At 67.4% G+C, this 25,729-nt stretch overlaps 4 protein-coding genes across 9 annotated transcripts; 1 reads left to right on the top strand and 3 right to left on the bottom strand.

The window, feature by feature from the left end:
• Positions 1-338: 338 nt before the first annotated feature.
• On the bottom strand, positions 339-2,513 carry MRPL10 (mitochondrial ribosomal protein L10). Its single transcript, XM_049801081.1, has 5 exons — positions 2,433-2,513; positions 2,078-2,247; positions 1,537-1,701; positions 1,266-1,410; positions 339-997 (listed from the first exon to the last, which is right to left on the bottom strand). Exons 1-5 carry the CDS (start codon positions 2,470-2,472, stop codon positions 747-749), a joined length of 771 nt encoding a protein of 256 aa, XP_049657038.1. The 5' UTR covers positions 2,473-2,513; the 3' UTR covers positions 339-746.
• Positions 2,514-2,789: 276 nt separating this feature from the next.
• Positions 2,790-5,984, top strand: LRRC46 (leucine rich repeat containing 46). Its single transcript, XM_049801104.1, has 8 exons — positions 2,790-3,007; positions 3,110-3,206; positions 3,302-3,410; positions 3,821-3,867; positions 4,057-4,166; positions 4,889-4,958; positions 5,271-5,431; positions 5,578-5,984. Exons 1-8 carry the CDS (start codon positions 2,977-2,979, stop codon positions 5,982-5,984), a joined length of 1,032 nt encoding a protein of 343 aa, XP_049657061.1. The 5' UTR covers positions 2,790-2,976.
• SCRN2 (secernin 2) lies at positions 5,621-8,791 on the bottom strand. 6 transcript variants are annotated; one of them, XM_049799896.1, is made up of 9 exons: positions 8,726-8,791; positions 8,154-8,325; positions 7,872-8,053; positions 7,585-7,784; positions 7,289-7,504; positions 7,005-7,170; positions 6,686-6,863; positions 6,390-6,559; positions 5,621-5,639 (listed from the first exon to the last, which is right to left on the bottom strand). In XM_049799896.1, exons 2-8 carry the CDS (start codon positions 8,322-8,324, stop codon positions 6,401-6,403), a joined length of 1,272 nt encoding a protein of 423 aa, XP_049655853.1. In that variant the 5' UTR covers position 8,325; positions 8,726-8,791; the 3' UTR covers positions 5,621-5,639; positions 6,390-6,400. The 6 variants fall into 6 exon arrangements, with proteins under 6 accessions (XP_049655853.1, XP_049655852.1, XP_049655851.1 ...); XM_049799895.1 differs by lacking the exon at positions 5,621-5,639 and adding an exon at positions 5,982-6,313; XM_049799894.1 differs by lacking the exon at positions 5,621-5,639 and adding an exon at positions 5,982-6,290.
• A 4,451-nt stretch (positions 8,792-13,242) lies between these two features.
• SP6 (Sp6 transcription factor) lies at positions 13,243-14,349 on the bottom strand. The gene has a single exon (XM_049799902.1). It carries the CDS (start codon positions 14,341-14,343, stop codon positions 13,243-13,245), a length of 1,101 nt encoding a protein of 366 aa, XP_049655859.1. The 5' UTR covers positions 14,344-14,349.
• Between the last annotated feature and the right edge of the window lie 11,380 nt (positions 14,350-25,729).

Below are 25,729 nucleotides of genomic sequence, written 5' to 3'. Positions count from 1 at the left end.
GAGCCCCTGCCCCGGTATCGCGGTGGCAGGACGGCTTCTCTCCCGCAGGGAGCAAGGTGGGGGTTCTCCCCAAGGCTGTGCCTGCTCGCCCCCTCGCCAGCCCCAGCCCACCGGATCTGCCCACCCGGGGCAGGGGTACCCCCAGGTAAGGCACTACCCCCCGGGGGGTCCCTGGGCCCCCCCTCACCCTGGGATTTCCCTCATCCACACCCCCCCCAGCACCACTCTGCCCTCTGCTCCAGGAGAGCCCTAGAGCAGCTCCGCACCTCTCCCCACAGCATCAAGGGGTAGGAATCCCCCACTCGTCCCCCCAAATCCAAGACAAGGCCTCCAGCATCTCCACCACCACGCTTTAATGGACAGGACAGCAATCCCGCAGACACAGCTCGGTCAGCACTGCCAGACTCCCCATCGCTGACCCCATTCCGGAGGGTGTGGGGGCTTGGACCACCTGACATCCTCCCCGCTGCACTCTGCCTCCTCCAGCTGATCCCAGTGAGCCTCCGACTACGGCCCCACGGCATCCGAAATGCAGCCGGGACATTCCCAGGTGCCATGGGTGCAGGGAGCAAAGAGAAGGGCCAGGGCTCCCTGAAGAGGCCGGTGATGCGGCAGGACCCTCAGTCCCACCGCTGGCTGCCCACCCGGGGCCAAACCTTCGATCCCTGACCCACCCCCCCCGCCCGACCGCAGCCGGTGAAGGAGCCAACTCCCGACCAACACGCAGGGCCTGGGTGGGGCCAGTGTCAGTGAGCCCCCGAGCTCTGGGCAGGAGTGGACTCATCCGGGCTTCCCGTCTCCCCAGCCTGCAGCCGGCGGATGTGCTCCTCCAGGAGAGCCGTGAGGTGCGCAGAGCCGCCCTGGAGCAGGGAGGACATCTGGGAGGGCAGGAGGGCCAGGGCACCCACCGTCTGCCCCTGGGACGCCTCCAGCGAGGGTAGCTTGGCGAAGTTCTCCACTCCCTGCCTGCTCAGGATGGTGTTGTCGATGCAGGCACCTGGAAGAAAGGAGCGGAGCTGAGGACAGGAGATGGGGTGCTAGAACCAGAGCCCTTTCATCTTCCACAGGCGCATGAGGAAAGGCTTGCTCCTGCAGGCAGGACTTCCACCCCTCGCCATCCATCCCTTCATTTTAACGGACACAACAGTGATCCCGCAGACACAGCTCCATTAGCGTGGACCATGCCAGAGGAAGTACCTCTCCCCAGCGCTGGATGAGAGCCCCAAGCTTGACACCGGCTAACAGGATGCAGGGGAAGTTCTCACCCAGAAGGTTGATCTGCGGCACTCCTTTCAGCACCCGCAGCATCTCCTTCACCTTCGTTTCCGGGCTCACCAGCAGGATATTGCGCGCCACAAAGAGAGGGAGGAGATTCTTGTACTTGGACTGTGACAGCATGGGTCTGATAATCTGGGGGAGACAGCTCTTAAAATGCAGCTTTTCACCCCAACAGGCACCACGTGGTCGCTCCCAGCACTCATCTGCCTTCCCCTACCCCAGCCACACTGGGATCTGCCCCAGCAGCTCTGCCCCTACCTCGTTCAGGACGAATTTGACCTCAATGTTGTGTTTCCGGAGGTAGTGTCTCATCAGCACCATGTCCTCGTCAGGCATGGAGTTGTACTGACACACAGCAATCATCCGATTGTCCCGGAACACCTCCTCCACCTGCCGCCGTAACAGCCGGGCGTAACCGTTGTCCTGAAGAAGGGAGGGAGCAGCGATGGGCCGCAGGGGAAGGGGCTGCCGCCTCCCCCCAACTCTGACCCTGCGAACAGACCTACTGCTATGCGATGCTGACACAGATGGGGAATTCACCTGGTTTCCAGCACTTGGATTACCAGCTGGGGCATCTCCCAGCCACCCACAACATGATGAAAAGGGGCAGCAAACATCCCTGAAAGCTCTCGGCCAGGCTAAGGCTGGGGCAGGGCTGTCCCGGAGATCTGGGGCCGCAGACCCCCCATTAAATCCGCAGAGGAAAGCACATCCACGGGGCGTGCAAAGCCACTCGGTTTCCTCGGACGCTGAGGCCCCACAGCCGCACACCCACAACGGCCACACGCCAGAAAATTACCTCCTCGACTTTCTCTTTTCTGGGGGCCAGGCAGCGCGGTGGGATGGCCGGTCGCGGAGCCAGGTATTCGGTCACGGCCATCAGCTTCTGGCGCTGGAAGTGCATGGCCTTCCAGTGCCGGGTGACCGCCTTCGAGCCGTGGCGGACGAGCTGCAAGGCGGGCAACCAGCCTGCAGAGAGGGGGGCACAAAGGCAGCGCTCAGGGCCGGCGCCAGACCCCCGGGTCCCCGGAGGAGCGGGTAAGGACAGGCCGAATCGCATGCACGCCCACCCCCGCTAGGCCACCTCCCAGCATCGCCACCCGCCCCTGCCCGAGCCCCGCAGAGGCACCCAACCCCGGTGAGGAGCCCCTCACCCCGCCGCCATAGCGCGCCTCCTCCCCTCAGCGCCGCCATCTTTGCGGCGGGAGCGCAAAGGCTTGTGGGGAGGTGGCGGAGCCGCGGCGCGCATGCGCAGAAAGGACGGGCGGTGCCGGACGGGAGGGGGGGAGCGCATCCTCCGCCCCGCCCCTTCCGGCGCCGCCCGTCTCCTAGCAACGGGCACGCTGCGGCCTGCGCCCCCGCCGGCCCCCGGGAGCCGCCTGAGCCCGGCCCCGGTCCCGGTCCCGGCCCGGGGGTCTCTGTGTCCCCCAGCTCGGGGTGCCCCGTCCCCAGCCCGAGGATCCCAGCCCCATGGTCCCGCCAGGCCCTGGGGTCTCTCTGCCCCACCTGGGAGTCCCAGTGCTGATCCCCCCCAGTCCGGCAGTCCCGTCCCCACCGACACCCCCAGCCCGCAGGTTTCTGCCCCCCATCGCCTCAGCACCCTTCCCCTTGCAGAGAGCAGTGGGGCCGGCCCAGCCCCCGCAACACACCCACCCAAGGGCCCAAGGAAGGGACAAGGGCTCAGGACAGCCCCCCGCCATGGCTGGGCAGGGGAAGACCCTTCCTGGGGGTGAGTAAACCATTGCAGGGCCTGCTTACGTGTGTCAGCCTGGGATGGTACAGGGGGCCGGACCCTGCTGGCCTGGGCCCTGTCACCTTGGGTTTCCCACAGGCCGGGAGCAGACGTCCCCGGGGGTGACCCTCACCGACAGCCTCATCGCCATGAGGAACCTGCCTCGTCTGGTGGAACCCCTGCACCCAGAGAGCCGGTGAGAATCTGCACAGAGCCCACCTTCACCACCCAGGCTGGCAGGGAGGGGTCTGTGGGCACAAAGGACATCCCGAGCACCCCCCCTTCCTCTAGATCCACGGAGCTGCTGTCCCCCTCGACTGTCCGCTTGGACCGGGAGAACATCTGTGCTATCGGGAGGCTCCAGAGCCTGAGGGAGATTCACAGCCTCTACCTGCAGCAGGTAAGGTACTATGGCAGGTGCGGGGCAGTGGAGATCAGCCCTAGTCCTGGGGGTAAAGGCCACCTCAGGGGGGACCACAAACACCCCAAGTTCTGCTCCAGGGTTTGCCTCCCTGCATGGCCAGAGGTGCTGGCAGCGCTTCCCTCTGATGACAATGTTGCAGATGGAGTTCGAGTGAGGGTCTGGCATCAGCCATTTGGTGTTTTTCAAACCCACATGAAGAGCCTTAGGGTCCTCCTGAACTCTTCCAGGCTCTCCATGCCAGCGCAGCCCCATACTCTCTCCATAAAGCTCCCGTGGCAATGGTGCGACATCCTGTTGCCCCTGTGAGGCTGGAGCAATCCTGGGGTGCTTCCAAAATCTGATTTTTCATGCAGTAGAAAAACGTGTTGCTTTTTATTTGCTTCCAGAACCAAATTGAGAAGATTGAGAACCTGGGCTGCTTTCCCAACCTGCGGTACGGGCAGCTCCTGCCCCCAAGGAGTTCTCTTTCCATGGTCAGAGGAGAGTGGGACTCCCTCCTTCCCTTGGCAGAGCCAGGGGGGGTTCGAGTTGCAGCCCCTGACAGCCTGGTGCTGCTGGCTCTGACCCTGGGGGCCGTGGCGTCCCCCCCACCTCACACCGCTGCCCAAACTGTGCTCTGCAGGTTCCTCTCCCTGGCTGGAAACCGCATCCGCAGAGTGGAGAACTTGCAGACCCTGCGACACCTGCGTGTCCTGGACTTGTCCCACAACCAGATACAGACGCTGGACCCAGGTGGGAGGCAGGAATGGGTCTGGACGTGGCCTGGGTCTGCCCGAGAAGTGCCTTGGGTACCGGAGAAATGCCGGCAGACCCTTGCTCCAGGCTTTGCCAGGGCCTCTGACCCTCAGGTCCCAACCAGAGCCCCAGCAGAGCCACCCTGGGGCTGGCCTGCATGTTCCAGCATGACAACAGAGGACCTCTGTGGCCAGGTTTGAGCCATCCCTTCTGCTGGCAGACTCCAGGTGTCTGCTTCCACCTTGTGTCCTGCTTCGGCAGAACACTTCAGTGGCTCAGATCAGACTTGGGGATTTCATCCTCATGGCAAAGCTGCTGCAGCCCTGACAAGCCTTCGTGCATCTTTCAGTTGGCTCCTCCCGTGGGTGATTTTTGGCAGAAGAGGGAGGGACAGAAGGATAATATCTCCCTCCCTTCTTCTGTAGTGTTGCTGTTGTCGCACCAGGCCCTCTGCTTGCAGAAAGGGGTGAGAAAGGGAACAGTGATGGCCTGGGAAGGGGAAACCCCTCAGTTTTCACATGGGAGTATGTGCCATACATGTTCCCACCCTCCCTGCTTCAGTTTCCTCACCTGTGAGGTGAGAGACTCCTTCCCACGGCAGGGCTGTCACCTCAGGAGTGGGTGAAGAGCTGCAGGAGATGGGAGGCACGGGGTCTTGGCAGAGAGGGGGGCTCAGGTCCCACCTCAGCACCTTTCTGCCTTCCCTTTGGTCTCTGCAGATGAGCTGCCCCGCAGCCTCCGTCTCCTCGACTTAACGGGAAACGAATGCACCCACCAGGATGGATATAGGTGGGTCAGGGGAGACTGCGGGGGAGAGCAGAGGGGGAGAGCAAGTCCCCCAAACCACACAAGCCCTTCAGCAGGGTACAGCCCCCCCCAAATATCAAATGCAGCCTGAGGCCCCCACCCAAACCCCAGAAAACTGAATCTCTGCCTTCTGTCTGGGCCAGTCTGTGGGGTGGGCTGCATGGAGCAGTGCCAGGGGGTGTGGTGCTGGGGGGGGCACAGTGCCAGGGGGTTCGGTACCACCCCAAAGCACTCCCAGCCCCGAGGTCATGGTGCATGGCAGTGGAACGTCTGCTCTTCCTTTGGTGTTTGCAGAGAGCTGGTGGTGGGAGCCCTGCCCCACCTCCTGCAGCTGGACGCCCAGCATGTCCGTGGCAGTGTGGGTGAGGAAAAGGAGAAAGGAGGCTCTTTCAGCAGTGAGGATGAAGACGACAAGTCGCTCTCTGAGCCGAGTGGCCCCTTCACTGCAGGCAAAGGTGCCCAGACTGAAGCAGGACACGTTGCACGTTTGGGGATTAAGCAGGCCAGTCCCTCTGTCCCCAAGGGTGAGAGGAGTGGCAGGGAGCTCTGGTGGCCATGCCAGGTCTCCTGTAATTCTCCTCCCTCCCTCTGTCTCTGGCAGATTTCTTTGCAGATCTGCACCGGGAGCTGGCCGGGCGCTCATGGCGGAGGCGGAGGGAGGCCCTGGAGGAACACCAGACCCGTCTGGAAGAGCTGGAGGAGCTGCAGGAATGTCGGGGTCTGCTGCTGCCTCCTGCACAGCTGAACCCAGGCCGGGAGGGAGCAGCCTGCATCACGACCCCAGGACCCAGGCGGTCTCAGCCCCGTCCCCAGGCAAAACTGGGGACGCAGCTGCCACCCCTGCCGGGACCTGGCAGGCAGCACGCCTGCCTGCAGCCCCAACAAGCTCCCAGCAGGAGCCAGTCCCAGATAAAGGCTCTGGAGAAGAAGACTCGCCCCAAAGGAGCAAAAAATAGGCAGTTACCCCGGATACCCCCCACCAGCATGGCACCGCATGGTTGGGATTAAAGCCTCTTTATTCCTACACCAATCTGTCTGTCTGCCACGGAGCCCCCAGCCCCACAGCCAGCCCCAGAGGGGCCGGGCACAGGCAGTTCTGCCTGATGGTGGGAAAAGACATGCCGGGCTGCGGGCAGGACTCCAAATCCCGCTCTGCGTCCCTCTCCTTCCCACTGCATCCACATTTCAGGCCACAGCCACCTCTCAAAAGTGCCAATTCCTCCAGGACAAGTTAGGGGGCTGGAGGCTCCGCACCCCCAGGCAGGGCTGGAGACACCGGTCAAGCCATTCCCCACCACGCCGTCAGCAGCAGATCTGTGGCGGGAGGAGGCAAGGAGCTGGGGCTGGGCATCGGGAAGGTTTTCTCATCCCCTATCCAGGAGCAATGCTGCAAGGGGTGCTGAGTCCACCCACCTGCGCAGGGTTTACGTGTAAAACTTCATCTCTGCCTCCACGCAGTCAAAGAAGAGGTCGGCCAGCTCCTCTGGGCGGGGGGCCACCGTCCCCCCCAGCAGCGCGTTCATCCCCTCTAGGCCCTGCTTCTCCAGGTCCCGCAGCGTCTGCAGGAGCTTCTGGCCCCGCTCCTGCAGGTGTCGAGGAGGGAGGAGAGCTGAGACCGGGCACCCTCAGGGAATTCGACTGCCTCCCACGTCACCAGGGGCAGAGTGAGGGTCCCGGGCCAACGGTGGCTGGGGAAGGGTCTGCGGTACCTGGTCCCTCTCCATCAGCTCCAGTGCCGCCTGATGCCGGCGGTAGAGCTCGTGACGCCGATCGACTGTGCTCTGGAAGCGTGGGATCTGCTTGGCGGGGTCGTCGCGGAAGGTGGGAGATCTCACCTGCGGCACGGGCTTGAGGCCGGCGACGAAGACGAAGGGCTTGAAGACGGACCTGCCGGAGAGGAGCACCAGGGCCCTGGGGCCGGCCAGCACAAGGACAAGATGCTGCTCCCTGGGGACACTCAGCCCAGGGCACGGCTCTGCCTCGTCCCCGTCACCCCCAGAGTAGGGCTGTCCCCCCCGGTGTCCTCACCTGGAGGGGTCAGGGGTGGCCGTGAAGAAGTGGACACAGGGCAAGGTGGGGTCTTGGGGCAGAACGGACACCATGCTGCCCGCCGTGCGGAACCCCTCCGAGTCCACGCAGATCCCGCTGGCCTTGTCCCGCAGGATGGCCATGAATGTCTCCGCCGTGATGTGACCTGGCGGGTGAGGCAGAGCCACGTCACCACCGACAGCTCAGCCACAGCTGCTGTGGCCACAGGGAGTGGGGAGATGCCAGGGTGAGCCATTGGTGGCCATCCCTGTCCCTGTCCCCACCTGCGTGCTGCCGCAGCAGCTCCTTGCCGGCGTGGTAGCGGGCCTTGGCAGCCTCCATGCGAGCAGGCTGGTGCGTCAGGGAGAAGACCTCGGCGAAGCTGAACTCGCCATCCCCGCTCCACCAGCCCTGGCTGCGGGCTCGCTGCCGCAGCCCCGCGTGCTCGGCCGTGATCTCCCTCCCGATGCTGAGCTGGTTGGAGATGTTGCGGCTGCCCTCTGCAAAGGCCAGAGGGGGAGGTCAGGTTGGAGGGGACAAAGGGCTCCCCGTCCTCCCAGTACAACCAGTGCCCGCTCACCTCGGATCTGCTGGGCTGCCCAGTACCGGCCAGCCGTCTCCAGCACCCAGGCCTCGACGCGGTCAGCCAGCAGGAAGGTGTTGTGGTAGACGAAGGGGACCGACTCCTCCTTGCAGCTCCCACCCTGGCCGTAGCGCTCCAGCAATGCCACCATCACCTCCAGGGCCTCCCGGGCAGAGCTGCCCCGCTCCAAACCCAGCCTGCCGTGCCGGCAGCACCCCGTCGGCCAGCGGTGGGTGACGGCACGGGGTGGCCGGGGCAGGGGACACACACGACACTGTCCTCACCTCACCAGGTCCATCCCCAGCAGCGCCTCGTCCTCCCCCAGGGGCTCACGGGTCCAGACACCCTCATTGCCCACGCAGACACCGTGTTCGTTGGCACCCATCTCGGCACCCCACAGCCAGGCGGGACGGCTCAGCACCACCGCGTGGGTTCTCTCCGCCTGCTCGATCTCCAGGTAGGTGCACTGTCGGCGAGGGGGACGGGGACAGAGAGGGGCTAAGCTGAGACCTGGCGAACTCAGTGCACCGTCCCCCATGGCCGGCTCGGCTTCATCACGGTCTCACCTGGACTTTATCCCCGGGCTGGTGGACGGCAGCAGGGACGTAGACAACCTCCTGGACCTCGTGACGCGGCCGGTCAGCGTTTTTGCCGAAGATGACGACGGGTGCCGCGGTGTGCGGCGGCAGCGCCACGAAGCAGTCGCAAGACGAGGGCGCGGGATCCTGCTCCGCCATCCTAAACCCGGCGGAGGGGACGGGGACGGGGTGGGGGGCACCGAAGGGTTATGTCACCCCCTTGTCCCTGTCCTGGATGTGTCCCCCAGGGTCCCTTTGGGGCTGGGGAGATGGGAGGTTTTGGGGGACGTGGCTGGGGGGATGACCTGGTCCCTGGATCTGGGGGGGAGGGGGGGGCACATCAGGGACGCGGGGGGGCACCTCCTGCCCCGGCACCCCGCAGCTTTGCACCGACCGGAGCCGTCCACCCGCGCAGCCCCAGTAACCGGGACCCCTTGCACCGACCGCGGACGGGACCCCCGCCCGCACAGCCCCGCTTCCCGGGACACCCCCCCACCCACCATCCGCCGAAATCTCCTTCCCGAGAGACACCCCCACCCCCGCGTCCCGGCCCCACGGACCTGCCGCTCCTCCCGCACCGCCGCCACCGCCCGGTTCCGCCGTCCCGTTCCGTCCCGTCCCGTCCCGTCCCGACGGCGGCGCCCCGTGGCCGGAGGCCGCACGGCGGCAGCGAGCGGGGACCGGCACCGGCACCGGCACCTCCGTGGGGCCGGGAGTGGCGGGGGGGACGGGGACACCGGAGCCCAGTGGAGCCCGGGGACGGGGGTCCCAGGACCCCCCCCCACCCCACCGTGGGGCAGGGACGGGGGATTCGGGTATTGGGGGGGGGGGGCAGAGTCCCCCGTGAGCAGCATCCCCCGTGGGCAGCACCCCACTCGGCACGCGGTATGCAGGCAGACCTGCCGGGCAGCACCCTGCCCACGGCAAGGGTGGGGGGGGGACCCTGGGTGTCCGCCCGGTGGGTCCTGGAGTGCGACGCCAGGTCAGGATGCGACCCTCGGGGGGGTGGGTGGTCAGCTGGTCCTCACCCCGGTCACCCACACCACCCCCCCCCCTCCCCAGCACCCTCCTGCATCCCCATCCCGAGCAGCTCTGGATGCCCATGGCCAGGGTGGGGGTCGGGGTGCTGGATGCCTGGGTCCCTTGGCGGAGATGGGTGAGGGTCAGGGTGCTGGACACCTGGGTCCCTTGGTGGAGATGGGTGAGGGTCAGGGTGCTGGACACCTGGGTCCCTTGGCGGAGGTGGGTGGGGGTCAGGGTGCTGGACACCTGGGTCCCTTGGCGGAGATTGGGGCGGGGGGGGGGTCAGGGTGCCTGATGCGTGGATCCCTTGGCGGAGGTGGGTGGGGGTCAGGGTGCTGGACACCTGGGTCCCTTGGCGGAGATGGGTGAGGGTCAGGGTGCTGGACACCTGGGTCCCTTGGCGGAGATGGGTGAGGGTCAGGGTGCTGGACACCTGGGTCCCTTGGCGGAGATGGGTGAGGGTCAGGGTGCTGGACACCTGGGTCCCTTGGCAGAGGTGGTGGGGGTCAGGGTGCTGGACACCTGGGTCCCTTGGCGGAGATTGGGGGGGGATCAGGGTGCCTGTTGCGTGGATCCCTTGGCGGAGGTGGGTGGGGGTCAGGGTGCTGGACACCTGGGTCCCTTGGTGGAGATGGGTGGGGGTCAGGGTGCTGGACACCTGGGTCCCTTGGAAGAGGTGGGTGGGGGTCAGGGTGCTGGACACCTGGGTCCCTTGGCGGAGATGGGTGAGGGTCAGGGTGCTGGACACCTGGGTCCCTTGGCAGAGGTGGTGGGGGTCAGGGTGCTGGACACCTGGGTCCCTTGGCGGAGATGGGTGGGGGTCAGGGTGCTGGACACCTGGGTCCCTTGGCGGAGGTGGTGGGGGTCAGGGTGCTGGACACCTGGGTCCCTTGGCGGAGATTGGGGGGGGGGATCAGGGTGCCAGATGCCTGGATCCCTTGGGAGAGAGGGAGCCGGAAAGCCGGAGCATGGAAAACACGCGGCGTTTATTCCAGTACAAAACCCAAACCTACAGCCCTGCAGCCTCTTCACAGCACAAACACTCCCCTCGCCGGGTTGGGGTGGGGGGGGGGGCACCTCTCACCCCTGGCCTCAGCACCCCTCAGGCCACCCTGCTCCCGAGGTTCCCCATTCCCCTTCACCCACCCTCCCCAAGCTTCACCCCCCACGCCCCCCCCGCCCGGGGCTGGGGCTCGGTGGGGGGACGCCCGGGGCCCCCGGCTTGGCCGGTTCCTCCCTGCCCCGGGGAGGTGGCTCGGGGGTGGGAGACGCGGCGGTTCGGGGTGCAGGGCCGGGATCCCCACGCCGCAGCAGGCTGGACTGGTTTCGGCGGGTGGGAGCCGGCCTCCATCCTTCCCCACCCGGTTTTACAGCCTTCATTGCCCCATCGCGGCAGGCAGAGCCCTGGGGGGGGGGTGCGGGGGCAGAGCACACCTGGGGCCCCTCCTCGCAGCCCCCCCCCCCCCCCCCGGCTTTGAGCTGGGTGGGGGGGCAGCAAGGTGAGGCTGAGCCCCAAGCCCCAACAGCGCCATGGGACCCCCTGCCCAGCCCACCCTTGGGGTGCCCCCAGCCAAACATGCCGGAGCCCCCGGCTGCTGCAGGAGCCAGGCTTGGCTACCAAAATTTTTTTTGGGGGGGGGGCCACCGGCATGATGCTGTGGCACCCTGGGGAGGGTCCCGAGTCCCCCCGGGGTCCCCTCGGGAGATGAAATCCCAGCTGGGGGCACTGAAGGGGAATTTTGTGCTGGAAAAGGCAAATGCCGGAGTCGGGGACATCCTTCAAGAGCTGCGGGCAGCCCAGGTCACCCGAGTCCTGCGGTGGTGGGACGGTGGTGGCCATGCTGGGGCTGGGGACATGCCCCTGCGGACCCCCCCAGCGAGACTTCACCTCGTGCTGGGTTTCTCCAGCCCCACAGCTCGTCCCTGGCCCCACGGCGTGCTGGGGCTGCCATCGGCCCCTCGCGCACCGATGGGGACGGGGACAGGGATGGGGACGGGGATGGGACCCTTCGAGGGGTCCTACCCCCTACTCCTCATCCGTAAGGCCCACGGCCACAGCTTCGGCCCGAGACGTCCACTCTGCCCAAGTGGCAAAGCCTGGCTTCACCTTAATAAAATAATAATTATTAATAATAATAATAATTAATAATTAATAATAATAATAAAACAATCAAAACCGAAGGCCTTGGGGCGCCCTTTGGGCACGGACCCCACTCGACTTCACCTCCACCCCTTCCCCCCCAGACCCCAGGGTGCTCCGAGCCCAGGCAGCCCCCGCAGCCCCAGACTCGGCCCCCCCCCCAGGATAGGGCCATGCTGGGAGATTGGCCCCCCCAAATCTTCCCCCCCTCCCGGATTCCCAACTGGTGTGAACTGGTGCCGACTGGGGGGGCAGAGCCAGGGGAGCCCCGGGTGCCCCGAGCAGCCTGCGAACCCAATCCCACCCGCCCCAGTGCTGCCCCCCCAAAACCCCCCCCCCCAGGTCCCAGGTTCAGCATCTCCTTCTGTGTCCAAGGGGTTCTGCCAAAATCGGGGGGATAAGACCCAAAAGGTCTAAAAACCAAGTTTTGTGGACCACCAGCCAGGGGTGAAGGACAGATACGGGGTACCCTGGGGAAAGGGGGTGGCCCCAGGGGAGGAAAGTTAGGGGGTCCCTGGTGGGGGATGCCCTGGGGTGTCCCTAGGAGATACAGGGACGTGAGAAGGGACAGTTATGGGGTCCCCGGGGGGACAGGCAGCATGCACGGGGGGGACAGGCAGACGTCCCCCGGAGATACGGGATCCCGGGGAGGGATGGCTACGGGGCCACAGGGGGACGGGCAGCATGCATGGGGGGACAGCAGGGGTCCCCTGGAGATACGGGGTCCCCGAGGGACCTGTAGCATGCACGGGGGGGGATGGCTGTGGTCCCCAATGGGGTCCCCAAGGAAGGGACGGCAACGGGGTCCCCGGCAGCATGCCCCGGGGAGGGGAGGGGGGGATCCCCCGCATTCACGGGGTCCCCAGGGAGGGACGGCCACGGGGTGCCGGAGGGGGAGGCGGGGGTCGCGGGGCGTCGGGCAGCATGGCCGTGCCAGGCCTGAGGAATGTGGCCGCCCCGGCTCTCCCGGGGCCGCGGCCGCCTCGTGTGCTTCCCGCCCGGGGCCGCGACGGCGGCGGTGGGTGTGGGAAAGCTGCAGGTGTGCGCTTGGGCAACCGCCCGCCGCCACGCCACGCGCCCGCCGCGGCCCCCCACGGCCCCCCCCCCCCATGGCTCACATTCAAGCAGGACTTCTTTTTTCCCTTTTTAGCCTCCATTTGGGCTAAAAACCCAGGGGGTCGCACCTCCAAGCGCCCAGCCAAAGCGGGGCTCTAGGGATGCGGGACTCCCACCAAGCCAAGCATCCCCAGGTGGGGCTGGGGACCGTGGGCACCCCCTGAGCCCCTGTGTGCCCCCCTGGGGGTGACAAAAGCTTATGGGTGGCAAAAGAGCGGGGCTGGCGTGGGGGAGTCGTGCCCGGGACGCCGAGGGTTTGGGGGGGACCACGGGGAGGGGGCACGGAGGCTGCAGCCGCCCTCCCCTAGCAAAGGCTCCCGGGTTTCTCCTCTCTCCCTTTCTCCTTCTCCTTCCTCCCCTTTGGGCTGGACGTGCCCAGGCAGCGCCTGCTCCTTCGGCTCCCATTGATGTTCCTCCCAAACAGCCCCGCCGCCTGCCAGCAGCCTCCCGAAAAAAAAAAAAAAAAAAAAAAAAGATTTGGGAAGCCGGGGGAGGACGGGGAGGACGGGGAGGGGGGGGGAAACCGGGGCGGGAGAACGGGAGCGGGACAAGTGAAACCGCCGCGGGGCAGCAGCTCCGGCGCTCCCCAACCGGCACCGCCGCAGCGGGGGGACGGGGTTGTGTCACCGGTGTTGTCCCCCTCCTCGCCACCGCTTCGAGCACAAGGGGCCAGCCCTGCGCCCTCCCCACCCACCCCTCAACCCAAAATCCTTCGAAGACCGGCCCCGAAGGGTCCCCCCGGCCCCCACCCGGGGTCCTCCCCACCTCCATCCGTGTCCCCCCCGGGGGCTCAGCGGCTCAGTTTGTGGAGGTGGCGTTACCCCCCTCGGACTCCCTCTTGCCTCCCTTGCCGGCCGACGGGTCCCCGGCGCCCTTGACCTCAGGTTCGCCCCCGTCTTTGCCCCCATCGTGCGTCTTCATGTGCTTGCCCAGGTGGTCGCTGCGCATGAAGACGCGGCCGCAGACGGGACAGGCGAATTTCTTGGCGCCGGTGTGGGTCTGGAGGTGCCGCTGCAGCTCGTCGGAGCGGGTGAAGCGTTTGCCGCAAAAAAGCCAGTTGCAGACGAAGGGTCGGTCGCCGCTGTGCCAACGCAGGTGGGCTTTCAGGTGGGAGGTCTTGGCGTAGGCTTTCCCGCAGCCGGGGATGTGGCAGTTGTGTAGGTGCTTGCGTTTCACCCCCTCGGGGCAGGGACCCCCCCTTTCCGCCTCCTGGCAGTTGGGGCAACGACACGCCGCTTGCCCCCCGCCCCGCGGCACGGCACGACGGGCACCTTTCGGCCGCCCGACGCCCTCCGCCTCCGGACCCCGGGGCTCGGGGGGTCCCTCCAGCGCCTTCGCCCCCTCCGGTCCCAGGAGATGCTGGGTGGGGGGAGGCAGCAGGTGGGCGGGGGGGGGGCAGAGTTGGTGCTCCCCCCCGCTGTACCCCCCCAGGGCCGGCGGCAGCCCGGGGTGCCCGGGCACCTGCAGCCCCCCGCCCTGCCCGGGGGGCAGCTCCATCCAGCTGGCTCCGGCATGGAGGTCCCACCAGTTGACGCTTCCTTCCTCGCCAGGGGGGCCGGGATGGGGGGGCCGAAACCAAGGCTCGTAGGGATGCGCCATGTCCGGGGCTGCCGGCAACAACTTGGCGTAAGCGCCGGGGGCGGCGGGGCCGTCGGTGGGCAGCTCTAACCGCGGGGGGCCATGGGGCTCGTAGGTGCCGGGGGTGGCAAAGGTGGCGGCGTCGGGACCCGCCAACGGCAGCTCCGGGGGTGGCAACGGGGAGGCGAAGTCGGCGGCACCCGCCGCGGTGCTGCCGTGGGGCTGGAAGGGCTGCAGCGGCTGCAGGTCCAGGTGGCTCGGGGAGGCACGGGGTGCGTCGGAGGGCTGGGTCCCCAAAGAGCCGCAGACCGCTGTGAGCATTGCCGAGCGGCGCGGGGCGGTGGCGCAGACAGACCTGCAGGGCCAAAGAGGGATGGGAGGGGAGGTGGGGGGGAGAGAAGAGCGGTGAGAAGAGGGGGGGCACACCTCCTAACCCCCCTGCCCCTGTGCACGCTGGCACAGGGAGGGGTTTGGCACCGGGGATGCTCCCGGCACCTATTCCTTTCCTGCACCGTCATGGTCCCGCCATGCCACCGGTGACAGTGTCCCCAGTACCCATCACCCTGTCACCCGTAATTTGGGGGACACCCCTGCTCCGCCACGGGGGTTTCTCTGCTCCACAGCCCAGCGTGACACCAGGATGGTGGCACCAAGTCGGGGGGCACACCTTAGCACCCATCCCCGTGCCCCTATGGACCCTGTGCCAGCCCCTGGCACAGACCCAGTGCCGGTGGGTCACATCTGTGGTCCAAAGGGGTTGGTGCCTAATTCCAAAATCTAAGGAAGCCGCCAGCATCTGCCTCGTCACCTCCCCGACCATGTCCCTCCAACACAGCCAGGGTCCCCAAGGGGACATGGGTGGGGTCCCCAAGCCCATGCCCCAACCACAGTGGGGGGGACACAGCACCCACGAGTCCACCCTGGTCCTCCCACGCCCCAGCCGGACTGGGAAACCATCACCCCCAGCTCTGCTGCTGCCCCAAGACCTCAGCCCAGCTGGGGACCCCCAGGCTGCTGGGGGGGGACACCAAAACACAGCCCGGGGGGGGGGCTGCAGCCCCAGGCTGATTGGCAGCAGGATGGGGGAGCAGAGCCAGCTGCGGGGAGGCAGCGGAAGCCCGGAGCCGAGCCGCTGGCAGCCCTTTGAAGCCGGGCTCTGGGCTGCCTTCGCCCACAGCCCTAGACCCCCAGGGCACCCACTAGGTCCCCGGACCCCCAGGCACCCGCTGCCTCCCCAGCATGGCGGCCGTGACTCACTGGGAGCTGTGCAAACCCCACTGGGGACGGGCCCCACCCCGGTGTCGAAATCCACCTGCCGCCACCGGCTCCCGCCCCCCGACTTCCCACTGGCGCCACGGTGGGGGGCGGCCGAGACCCCCCCCCCTCCCCACAAACCCCCACCTTCGCCTGCTCCCAGCCACCCCCACCCTGTCCCCTCGCCACCCCTAGCCTGTGTGGGACAGGGACAGACCCCCAGGAGACACCCGGGGGGGGCTGATATTTTTAGGGTGAGGGATCCCCTGCACAAAGGGGCCAGACCCCCAGAGCCCCCCCATCCCCGGCACTACGAGCCCAAGGCAGGGAGGGGGTCCCCAATGATGAAGACTCCCCCAGTTACATGGGGACACCGTTGTCCCCTGCCAGGCGGCACTGAGGAGGGCAGGGGGACCCCAAGGATAGGGGTGGGAGCTGGGGGGTACCAAAATCCCCCCAACAGGACCCACCTCCACCTGCAACACCCAAGCGCCCGTGGGAGCTCAGCCTCAAGCTGGTGTTGGGGTGGTTGAGGGGGGGCTGAGCCCCCAGGGGCCGGCAGCCCGAGCAGGTTTTGGGGTGCTGCTCCCCAGGGGGGGCTCAGCTCTGCCCACCCCAACCCTGGGGGAGCATTGGAACCAATTTTGGGGCCAGATCCTGAGGACTGTCCCTGCCTCCTGGAGATGTCAGCGGGGTAGGAGAGGGCTGGCATGGAGGGGGTCCATCGCTCCCACCCAGCAGTGGTCCCCAGTGGGGTCCTGAGCCCCCCCAGCCCCCTGCTCCCTGCCTGTTTGAGACTGGGGCCAAAACCACAAAACCCCACGGTGACAGCCCGACACTGGGCTTTGGGGTGGCAGCTGGCGCTGCACAGCGCCTCCCTAGATCTGGGGACAGAGGGGACCTGGCAAGAACATCCTCCAGCCCCCCAATCCCAACGGAAGGAGAAGGGACCCTCCATGGGGTCCCAGGCAGGTCCCACCCGACGCAGACCTGGCACGGCCACACCACAGCGAGCTCCAGGCAGCAACAACCGTGGCTCTCCCGGCGCACCCCACTCCCAAACATCCCCCCTCAGCTCAGGGGTCCCACCGGGACCAAGCCCCCCAGCTGCAGCCCCACCACGGGCACCGAGACCCGCAGCCAGGTCACACCATCTCCACCGCGGCTACACCCTTCCCAGCTCCGAAGCCAGAGAACAGAGACCAGTGCTGGGATAGGGAAGGAGTGGTGGGGAGGGGGGAACTGGAAGGACCCCCCGCCTTGGCCCTGCCCTGCTCAGCTGCCCCAGCCACGCGTGGATAATTCCCCAGAGGTGTTTTTCCATCCGGGAATGATGACCAAAAAAAAAAAAAAAACCCCAAAACCTAAAAAACCCCAGGGGCTCCCAGCGTCTCCCCTCTTTGGCGGGGCTCGACGACGCGTTGGCCATTTCACCGCAGGGAAACTGAGGCACCGGCGAGTGATGTGTCCCGTGAGTCACGGTCCAGGCTGGGCAGAGGCGGCTCTGCCCGTCTCCCAGTTCCAACCAGTGCCTCACCCAGCGGCAGGGCTGGGCAGGCAGCGCTGCCCTCAGCCCTCAGCCCCGGCTCTTGCCCGGCCGGGCTTCGGGAGGGAAAAACCCGACGGTTGGTTCGGGGACGACGGTCAAGGGCGGGTACCGTGGATTTAGGGTGATGTTGCGGTTTTAGGGTGATGCTGCGGGTTTAAGGGGGTGATGCCGTGGGTTTGGGGTTGATGTTGAGGGTTCTAGGTTGATGCTAAAGGGATTCCGGGGACTGATGCCGTGGGGTCGGGGAGTTTAAACCCCACCGCCCGACCCACAGCAACGCTCCCCGGGGCCGGAGCGAAACTCCCCGGGGCTTTGAGAGGAGGAGGGACGGGGGGGGGGGGACGACACACACACGAAGGAGGGGACACAGCACCGGTTGCGGTGGGGGGGGTGGCCCAGCCCACCCAGCCCCCTGCCTCGCACCCTCGTGGGGTCCCTGCGGGTTGGCGTGGGGGTCTCAACCCCACGGGAAAGGGCTTCTCGCTGGAAATGAAGGGGAAGGGGGGGGGGGGGGGGGGACACGGGACACAGCAGGGCGTTGCGGGAAGCGAAGGGGCCGGGAGCCTCGGGGCTCGGTGGCCAGTGGACGCGGTGGGGCGGCAAGCAAAGACTTGCCGGGGCTGGGCTGGGCCGGGACGGCGGAGCCGCCAGCAGCACGTTCCCAGCCGCCGGTCGGGACGACCGTGGATCCCTGACCCGGTCGAGGGTCCCCACCGAAGGTGTGGGTGTGGGTGCCCCCCCCTCCCCCACGCCCCGCCACCACCCACCCTCCCGCCGCCCCGACGGTCGGTGGCGATGGGGAGCGGGCAGCACCGACGGGATGGAGTCGGGGGAGGGGGGTGTTGTTTGGGGAAAAGGGAAGGGGGGGGGGTACGTACGGGTCTAAGGGCAGCGAGCTCCCGGCGGCTCCGTCCTCATCGGCGTGGCGTGGGCGCTGACTCCCGAGGGGACCCCGAGGGACCCGCGCGGCTCCCCAGGGACGGGGCACCCACTGGGCCGGGTGAGCAGGAATGGCTGGGTCCCAGCCCGGCTCCCGGCTCTTCCCTCCTCCCCACCGTCCCAGCTCCACCCCTCCCCGGCCCAGGTGATTTTAACCCTTGGAGGCAGAGAGCCCCAACCCCGCCGCTTTTGACAGGAGCCTGATCCCGGTCCCAGGATCCGGCTCATGAAAGCGGAGGGAGGGGACGGGAAGTTCGCAGCAGACACCGCAAACGAAGGGGGGTAATTAAAGAAGAAAGAAACAACCGCCTCCCTCCCGCGCCCGTGGCCGCCCTCCTCCTGTCGCCCTCCTGCCAAACCCACCCACCCACCCCCCGGGGACCCTCGGGCATCCCGGCTGGGGCGGGGGGGGGGGGGTCCCCGGCCTCCTCTGCCTGGGGATGGCACCCAAATGTGGCCGTCTGCTCCTGCCTCCAGGGACGTGGCCCGTCCCGCTGGGGGGCTCGGTGACCCCCTCGTTGGGGCTCGTCCCTGTGCCATGGGGTAAATGGGATGGGGACAGGAGTGGGGGACAAGTTTTGGGGCCAGAGCTGGACCCACGGCAGGAGGGAGTGGGATGCTGATGGCAGGACACACCGTGACCCAGATGGATTTGGGGAAGCCCAAAAGGGCCCAGGAGGTCCCGGTTGAGTCTGTCCCCTCTTGGCTGGGGGCATCCAACCCTCCCGGCCCTCGTGCCCCTGCTGCCAAGGCTGCCAGTGCCAGGGGCTGCCGGGAGGGAGAAGCCCCAGGAGCTGCCAGGCGGCAACGCCGTGGCCAGAGGAGCCACTTAATCACTGGGGCGTCATGTCCCCATTTCCACAGCCAAAATCCCCAGGCTGGCACTGGGCTGGCTGCTGGTGGCCGCAACCCCGCGGGGACCCTCGTGGCCCTGGGGGAAGCCCTCTCCTCTCCAAAACCCATGGGAAAAGGTGCGAGTGCCTCGCCAGAGCCAGGACCTCGGCCGGCAGCACCACGAACCCGGCCGGCCGAGCCTGGTGTGCTGGCGCGTGGGAGCCCGCATCTCCCCGGCATGCTTGCCAAGCGCCCGGCCGGGCGGAGGGCGCAGGGAACTCCTTCGCCCTGGGGAAAACTCTCCTGGTTTTCATCATCCCAGGGACGGCTCCACCGCCGCTGCCGAAACGCGGCTGCCTGTGGGGTGAGCGTGGCCCCATGGCTTGGCCAGGCAGCAGGATGGGGACCCCAGGATGGGGACCCTGGGATGGGCAAGGGCAGGGCAGGCAGCAGGGCAAGCTGCTGATGGGGGCTTGGCTGTACTTTGATGGTGGCGAACACACGCTCCGGTGCTCAAATGTTCTCTGGGGCACATGCAGGTTGGGGGGGGATGCAAAGGGACCCCAGCCCCAGGGTCTTGCTGCCTCTCCTCCCCCGCCTGTGCCTGCCTGGGAGGTGCTGGGGGCCATTCCCGCAGCTGTGGGGAAGGGGGATGCTCCAGCTTGGGGACACCCAAAAGCTGTTCGGGCCAGGGTGGTGGCCCTGGGCTCCCCAGCTGCCTCCTAGGCGCCATATCACGGCCGCCAGCAGCTCTCCGGGGCAGGGAGCAGTTTGCAGACTTTGCATGTACAGCTCTGGGCACCGGCCAGACCGATCCGCAGCATGATCCCAATCCCCATGCCGGCTATGCTGCCACAGGGAGCAGGGACCCCACGGTGGGGACGCTAGCCCAGATGTCCCCCGGTCCCCAGCTCCCCCTCGGCCGCCAGGATGGATGCACCTTTCCCTGTGTATCATGCACATGTGGCACGTCCCGCAACCCTTTGGTCCGGGATCTCCTCCCAGTCTCCCCAGTGCTTCAGGGACTGGTGGTGCGGGACGGAGACGGGTCCCTGGCCAGGGGTCCCAGGTGCCAGCTGCTGTGACTCCTCTCCCACCAGTTCCCGGTGTGGCTCCTCTCCCTGCCAGCCCTGGGCCATGGAGGGGCTGCAGGGCAGGAGGATGTGGGACACCGTGTGCCTTCTCTGGGGACGGGGACCTGGGAAGGTCCTGACCCGCTCATGCCACCAGCACTGGGCCCCAAGACCACCCTCCGGGATCTTCCAGACCCATCCCAAAACACCACTCCTGGGCTGGGGGGGAAGGAGCCGCCAGGACGCAGCTGGGGACAGTGGGGGGCTGAGAGCCTGCGGCTGGATGGGGCAGTGGCACAGGGCCATGGGGACCGGGGGGGGGCTGGGGGTCTTGGGGGGCCGGGGGGTCCAGGACCCACCTCGAGCGGAGCTGGAGCCCCAGCTGGGACCACACATGGGGAGGAAATTGCGCCGCTGCTGGAAGATTTCGGGGGGGGGGCTTCTCCTCGACACCGAGCGTCTGAAACCCCAAGCCGTGCCTTGAAATTACAGCTAATTACAGAGCAAATTTGCATAAATTACAAGGCAAGAGGCAAATGTTTCCAATCCCTCCCGAGTGCTCAGGCAGCAGGAGCCGCTCCAGCCGCTCGGGGGGGACCGAAGAGCGGCTGGAGGGGGTCCTGGGTCCAGTGCGAAGCCGGGATGGGGGCAGAAGGGGTCAGTGCTCCCCAAAACTGCAGCCGGGACCTCGGTGTGCAGGTGGGCACAAGGCAACAGCCTCCCGCCACGTCCCCAGCCCTCACCCCACCGCTGCCCCCAGAGCTGGGCATGGCCTGGCTGTGCCAGGGTCGGGGGGGGGGACATAGACCTCACTGCACCCTGATGGGTGATGGGGGGGTGAGAAGTGCTGGCACAGGGCACGGGCAGTGCCAGGCTGGGGGGGCACAGCCCCATAGCATGGGGGGGTTGGGAACACCCCTGTCCCCAGGGGGAAATAGGGGCAGGGGGATGGAGGGATGGATGGACAGATTGATGGAGGGATGGAGGCAGAGGCACCTCTGGTCCCCCCCAGGACCAGGTGGATGGAGGGATGGAGGCAGAGGGATGTCCCCCCCCAGGCTCCAGGAGGATGTTGGGGGGCGGTGGGATGGCCAAGACCCCTCCCGGCCCCGGGGCAGAGCACTTCAAACGGCTCCTGGCTCCGGGGAACGGACGGAGGCAATTTCCTCCGTTGTCATAAAACAAATTGGTGTCTGTGGGGGGAGTGGGGCCGGCTGGGCGCTGGGAGCGTGTGCGTGCGTGTGCATGCGTGTGCAAGCGTGTGCATGCCGGGGTGTGTGTGTGTGTCTGAAGTGGGTGTCAAGTCCACGCGTGTGCCCGTGTGTACGGGGGGTGTTGTTGTGTGAGCCCCCGCCACGCTGCGTCGGGTCCCTGCGTGTGTGCACGTCCGTGTGCGCCTGCACCCGCTGCCTGCGTGCACCCACTCACGCGTGTGGGTGCTGAGCTCCGTGGAAGCTGGGTACCTGGGAGCGGGGTGCCTTGGGGGGGGTGCCCGGGGGGGGTCTGCAGTGGGTGCCACAGGGCTGCGCCGTCTGGGTCGCCCCAGCCTGGGGGGAGCCTGGGGGGGCGGCCGCGGGGCCTCAGACGGGGAAAGCCAAAGCACCCGGATCCTCCCCTGAGTTTTTGGGGGTGCTGCCCTTGGCCCTGCACCCAGACAGCCCCGGGGGGGGGGGAGTGACGCTGGGCTGATGCTGAACCCCCTGTGGGGTGCAGCCGGGGGTGCTGGTGGAAGATGGGGGGGGGGACCCTGAACCTGCCAGGGCTGGCACAGTGGGGATGATGCTGGGTGGCTCAGGGACCAGGGTGGCCCTGGGTGCTCATAGCCCCATGGGGGGGGTCACAGTCCCCATGGGGGTGTCCCAGCCCCATGCACCCTTGGCCGAGCAAACCTGGGGACCGGCACCCAGTATGGCATCCCTCAGCCCAGACTGGGATCCAGTGGGACCTCCCTCACCCCCAGCACAGGGTCCCAAATCCCCATGCCCACACCTGGAGGGCACAGCCCCCATCGCTCCTGCAGCCCTTTGGCCACTAAAGCAAACAGGGGGGACACGGTCCTGTCCCTGTCCCCAAGCTGTGCCAGCATGGGGGCGAGGGTGCAGCCCCGTGCCAGCCGTCGTGCCCCCGGGGACGCAGCGACTGCTGCGTCCCCGGGGGCACGACGGCTGGCACGGGGCTGTCCGCCTGGTCCCCGGGGACAAGCTGAAGGCAGAGCACCTGCCTGCCTGGCAGAGATATCTACCGGGATTATCGCGACAGGCTTCCCCTGCCCGCGGTGCGTGCCAGGTCGCGGCGTGCCCCGAGGGAGCGTTTCTTACCGGGAGCAGGAATTACTGTCGGGACTCGACCTCTGCGACGTGGCGACGGAGCTGACGGCTCAGTGTAGTTTTAAATACGGCTTTTAATTAGCCCCATGTAATCTCTTTGCCTATCTGCGCCCAACCGGCCCAGCTGTCAGTCACCGTGTGGGGAAACCTGCCTGGCACGGAGGTGGGGAGCGCCCGGCATCGCACACCGGGGATGGGGACGTGTGGATCCGTCGGGGACAGGGACACACGGTTGCACCAGGGATGGGACGCTGGGCTGTACAAGGGATGGGACATGCAGCTGCACCGGAGACGGGGACGCTGGGCTGCACTGGGGATGGGACACACAGCGGCACTGGGAACAGGGACGCGTGGCTGTACTGGGGATGGGGACACAGTGCTGAATCAGGATTGGGGACACATGGCCACACTTGGGAACAGGAAGATGTGGCTGCCACCGGGGACAGGGACAGCGGCTGTCATGGGGGACAGGGCCACAAAACCACACCAGGGACAGGGTCCACCCAGTCGTGCCACCGTCGCCTCCTCCCAGCACAGGGCTGTGTTGGGACCCCCTCAGTGTCAGGGCTGACTGGGGGGCACCCAGCCACCCCCCAGCCCACGGGACTCCACACCAGCCCGTCCCCATCCCTGGTGGCCCTGCAGGGGTTGGGGAAGTTGGGGGCTGGCATGGGAGCAGCTCTGCTCCCGGCGGGACCGAAGGGGTGGGAGGCAGCGCCAGGCGGACGCCAAGCCCCTGGGCAGCGGTGACGGCACCGTCCCCCCTCGCTCGCTGCGCCCCGGGAAGAGCCTCCACAAAACCACTTTCTAATTCTCCGAAGAAACCATTAGGAATGGTTAACGACCTTGGCCAGGCACGGGGATGGGCTGGCGGTTGAGGAGGTGCCGTAATTGCCGTAATTGAGCGTGGGCTTGGGTGCGTTTCCCGCGCCGGGGAGCATCCAGCTGGCACGGGGCATGGGATGGGTGGCAGGGGGCTTGGGGATGGGGACTGCGGGGATGGGGACCGCAGGGGATGGCGTGCCCTCGCCCTGTGTCACAGCTCCGGGTCCTCTGGGTCCTCCAGGTCCTCCCAGCGCAGCCTGGCTCTGCAGGGGTCCCTGCCTCGCTGCGTGGACCTGTGTCCCTGTGTCCCCATATTCCCGTGTCCCCATGTCCCCATATATCCATATCCCCATCCCAGCCTTGCTGTGCCAACCTGTGTGTCCCTGTCGCCTGGCTCTGTGCACACCTGTACCCCCGTCCCAACCTCACTGCATGGACCTGTGTCCCTGTATCCCTTTGTCCCTGTGTCCCTGTATCCCTTTGTCCCCGTGTCCCCATCCCAGCCTTGCTGTGCCAACCTGAGTCCTCCTCCCCTGCCTGGCTGCACAGACCCTTGTCCCTGTCCCTCCATGTCCCTGTCCCAGCCTTGCTGTGCCAATCGTGTGTTCCCGTCCCCTGTCTCGCTTCACAGCCCTTGTCCTCCTGTCCCCATCCCAGCCTTGCTGTGCCACCCTGTGTGTCCCCATCCCCTGTCTCGCTTCACAGACCCTTGTCCCCATCCCAGCCTCACTGCACAAAGGTGGCATGGTCAGGGCCGTGGGGATGGCCTTTTCCCAGGGACGATGACAGCGATCGTGCCCGCGCTCGCGTCCGTGCTGGGCTCACAGCCGAGAGCCGGCGTCACTGCCTGCCTGGGGAAACTGAGGCAGGGAACAGCAGGTTGGGACTTGCCCCGGCAGCCGGGGCGGGAGCGCCGGGAGCAGAGCCGAGGCCGCGTGGGCGCCTGGCCAGGCGGTGGCCCTTGGGCATCGCTGCCTCCTGCCAACTGCCAGCTGCCCGGGGTCCCTCCGTGGGGCTGGCCCTGCTCCCCTTCCTCGCCCCGGCACGGCTGGGGTGCAGCCTGCTCCGGGCTGAGCCCGCGGGGATCCCCGCACCGTGGTCCCCTCCCAGGAGGGTAGCAATGCCGGATGGGGACCCCAGGGCCTCCCCCTGCAGTGCCAGGCTGCGGGGTCCCGCTCCTGGGCTGCGGGATCGTAAACGGGCTAGGGAGCAGGCAGCACCACGGCGTAGCCGCGTCCCACACGTGCGCGTCCCCGTGCCCCCGGCACGCGGAGGACGACGCCGTCGCGGCGTCGGGAGCGTCGGTGGCTGCGGTGCCTCCCGCAGCATTTACGAGCTTGGCCAGAGCCGGGTCCCGGGGGTGGCCGTGGGCGGCCCCCACCCAGGGGTACCCCGCCGGGCACCCAACCCCAACCTTCCCCTTCCACCTGCCGTGCCGGGACCGGGTCCCCACCTGCCTTCGCCCCACGGCAGGATGAGGACCCAGGCATGCCGGCTTGCTCTAACCATCCCGTCGCGGCACACGGCACCCCGAAATGTGCCACTGAGGCCGGGGCGGCGAGGGGCCGGGGGCCGAGGCGGGGGTCTGAGGCGCCGGTGCCAGGCGGTGAGTAAGCAGGAGCATGAGGAGGGGAGGTAATTAAAAGGGAGGCACTCGCCACAGCAAGTTCCCACAAATGAAGGCCCCGGGGCCATAGACACTGCACAACAAAGCACCGAGCAATTATTTGGCTCCAGTGGGAGGTGCTGGTCCCGTGGGGGCTGGAGCCAGCTGGGCACCCCGAGGCCTGGCAGACCTGGCATGGAGGGTGGGGAGTGGGGGGTGTCGGGGGGCCACCGGGGACTCTCCCTCAACCGGTCATGGGGGTGCTGGTGGCCCCTCGGCTGCAGGGCTGTAGAGGGGTGGGTGGTCTTGGAGGTGGGAGCGTGGGGAGCTCGGGGTGGGGATGTGTGGGTTGCAGCTGCTGGGCAACCCCCCCGCTTTGGCACCCCAACACCTGCAAGGGGACTGGGTACCCCAACACCCTCCAAGTACCTTGACCCCCTACCCAAGCACCCCAAACCCTTGTGAGGGGACTGGGGACCCCGAACCCCTCTGAGCACCCTGATCCCTACAGGGAGATGGGGCACCCCGATCCCCTCTGAGCACCCCAAACCCTTCCAGGCACCCCAACCCTTGCAGGGAGACAGGGTACCCCCATCCCTGGGGGAGATGGGATCCTTCAGCAACGGTGGGGCTGGGTGACACCAGGCTTGGGGTTCCCCCCCCTCCCCGGTTTTCTCCCCCACTGGTTGCCCCCCCTGCACCCCAGGGTGCAGAGCCTGGCGGGTGGGGGTCTGGGGCTGCCCCACACCACCCTACTGGGGAGCCCCGAGGGGCGGGTGATGGGCGCCAGGCCAGCCCGAGGGTTGCAGTGATGGGGCCGGGGGGAGCCCCCCCCCCCCGGAGCCTCAGTTTCCCCATTTGTGGCCGGGGGCGGTGGGTGTGAGGCCCGGCCTGGGCTCAACCACGGGACCGTGGAAAGCCCTGAGCCCCCCCGCTCCGGGTTTGGGGGGCCGCAGCACCGGTGACACCCCCCCCCCCCCACGGTGGCACGGAGGGAGGGAGGGTCCTGGCCCGGGAAACCCGCACGGGGCCGGGGGGGGTCGCAGGAGCGGCCAGGTCGGGGCCTGCGGTGCGGGGACACACACACACCGGGACCCCCCCGGAGATCCTCGGAACTCCCCACCCCCGCGGGGACCCCGCTGCCGTCATCAGGCTTCAACGTTCCAGACTCCCCGCCCTCCCCGCCATGGGCGCGGGGCCAATCACAAGCGGAGCTCGGCTGCTCCGCGTCTCCTATTGTCTTCTCTGTACGTCAATCAAGACGGTCGCCACCAACCGAGAGGCGGATTTTGGGTGGTTC

Source organism: Accipiter gentilis, chromosome 5 (assembly GCF_929443795.1).
Source record: "Accipiter gentilis chromosome 5, bAccGen1.1, whole genome shotgun sequence".
Classification (NCBI taxonomy): domain Eukaryota; kingdom Metazoa; phylum Chordata; class Aves; order Accipitriformes; family Accipitridae; genus Astur; species Astur gentilis.
This window is presented reverse-complemented; position numbering and strand designations above follow the sequence as displayed.

What these genes read in the sequence shown, in the direction of transcription:
- MRPL10 (XM_049801081.1), bottom strand. Translation starts at nt 2,472, where the DNA reads ATGGCGGCGCTGAGGGGAGGAGGCGCGCTATGGCGGCGGG. An exon ending in AGGCGCGCTATGGCGGCGGG is followed by an intron (nt 2,248 to 2,432) that starts GTGAGGGGCTCC and finishes CCCTCTCTGCAG; the next exon opens with GCTGGTTGCCCGCCTTGCAG. An exon ending in TCAAATTCGTCCTGAACGAG is followed by an intron (nt 1,411 to 1,536) that starts GTAGGGGCAGAG and finishes TGTCTCCCCCAG; the next exon opens with ATTATCAGACCCATGCTGTC.
- LRRC46 (XM_049801104.1), top strand. Translation starts at nt 2,977, where the DNA reads ATGGCTGGGCAGGGGAAGACCCTTCCTGGGG. An exon ending in CCCCTGCACCCAGAGAGCCG is followed by an intron (nt 3,207 to 3,301) that starts GTGAGAATCTGC and finishes CCCTTCCTCTAG; the next exon opens with ATCCACGGAGCTGCTGTCCC. An exon ending in CCCCTTCACTGCAGGCAAAG is followed by an intron (nt 5,432 to 5,577) that starts GTGCCCAGACTG and finishes TGTCTCTGGCAG; the next exon opens with ATTTCTTTGCAGATCTGCAC.
- SCRN2 (XM_049799896.1), bottom strand. Translation starts at nt 8,324, where the DNA reads ATGGCGGAGCAGGATCCCGCGCCCTCGTCTTGCGACTGCTTCGTGGCG. An exon ending in GGCAGCCCAGCAGATCCGAG is followed by an intron (nt 7,505 to 7,584) that starts GTGAGCGGGCAC and finishes TGGCCTTTGCAG; the next exon opens with AGGGCAGCCGCAACATCTCC. An exon ending in AGCTGATGGAGAGGGACCAG is followed by an intron (nt 6,560 to 6,685) that starts GTACCGCAGACC and finishes CGACACCTGCAG; the next exon opens with GAGCGGGGCCAGAAGCTCCT.
- SP6 (XM_049799902.1), bottom strand. Translation starts at nt 14,343, where the DNA reads ATGCTCACAGCGGTCTGCGGCTCTTTGGGGACCCAGCCCTCCGACGCA.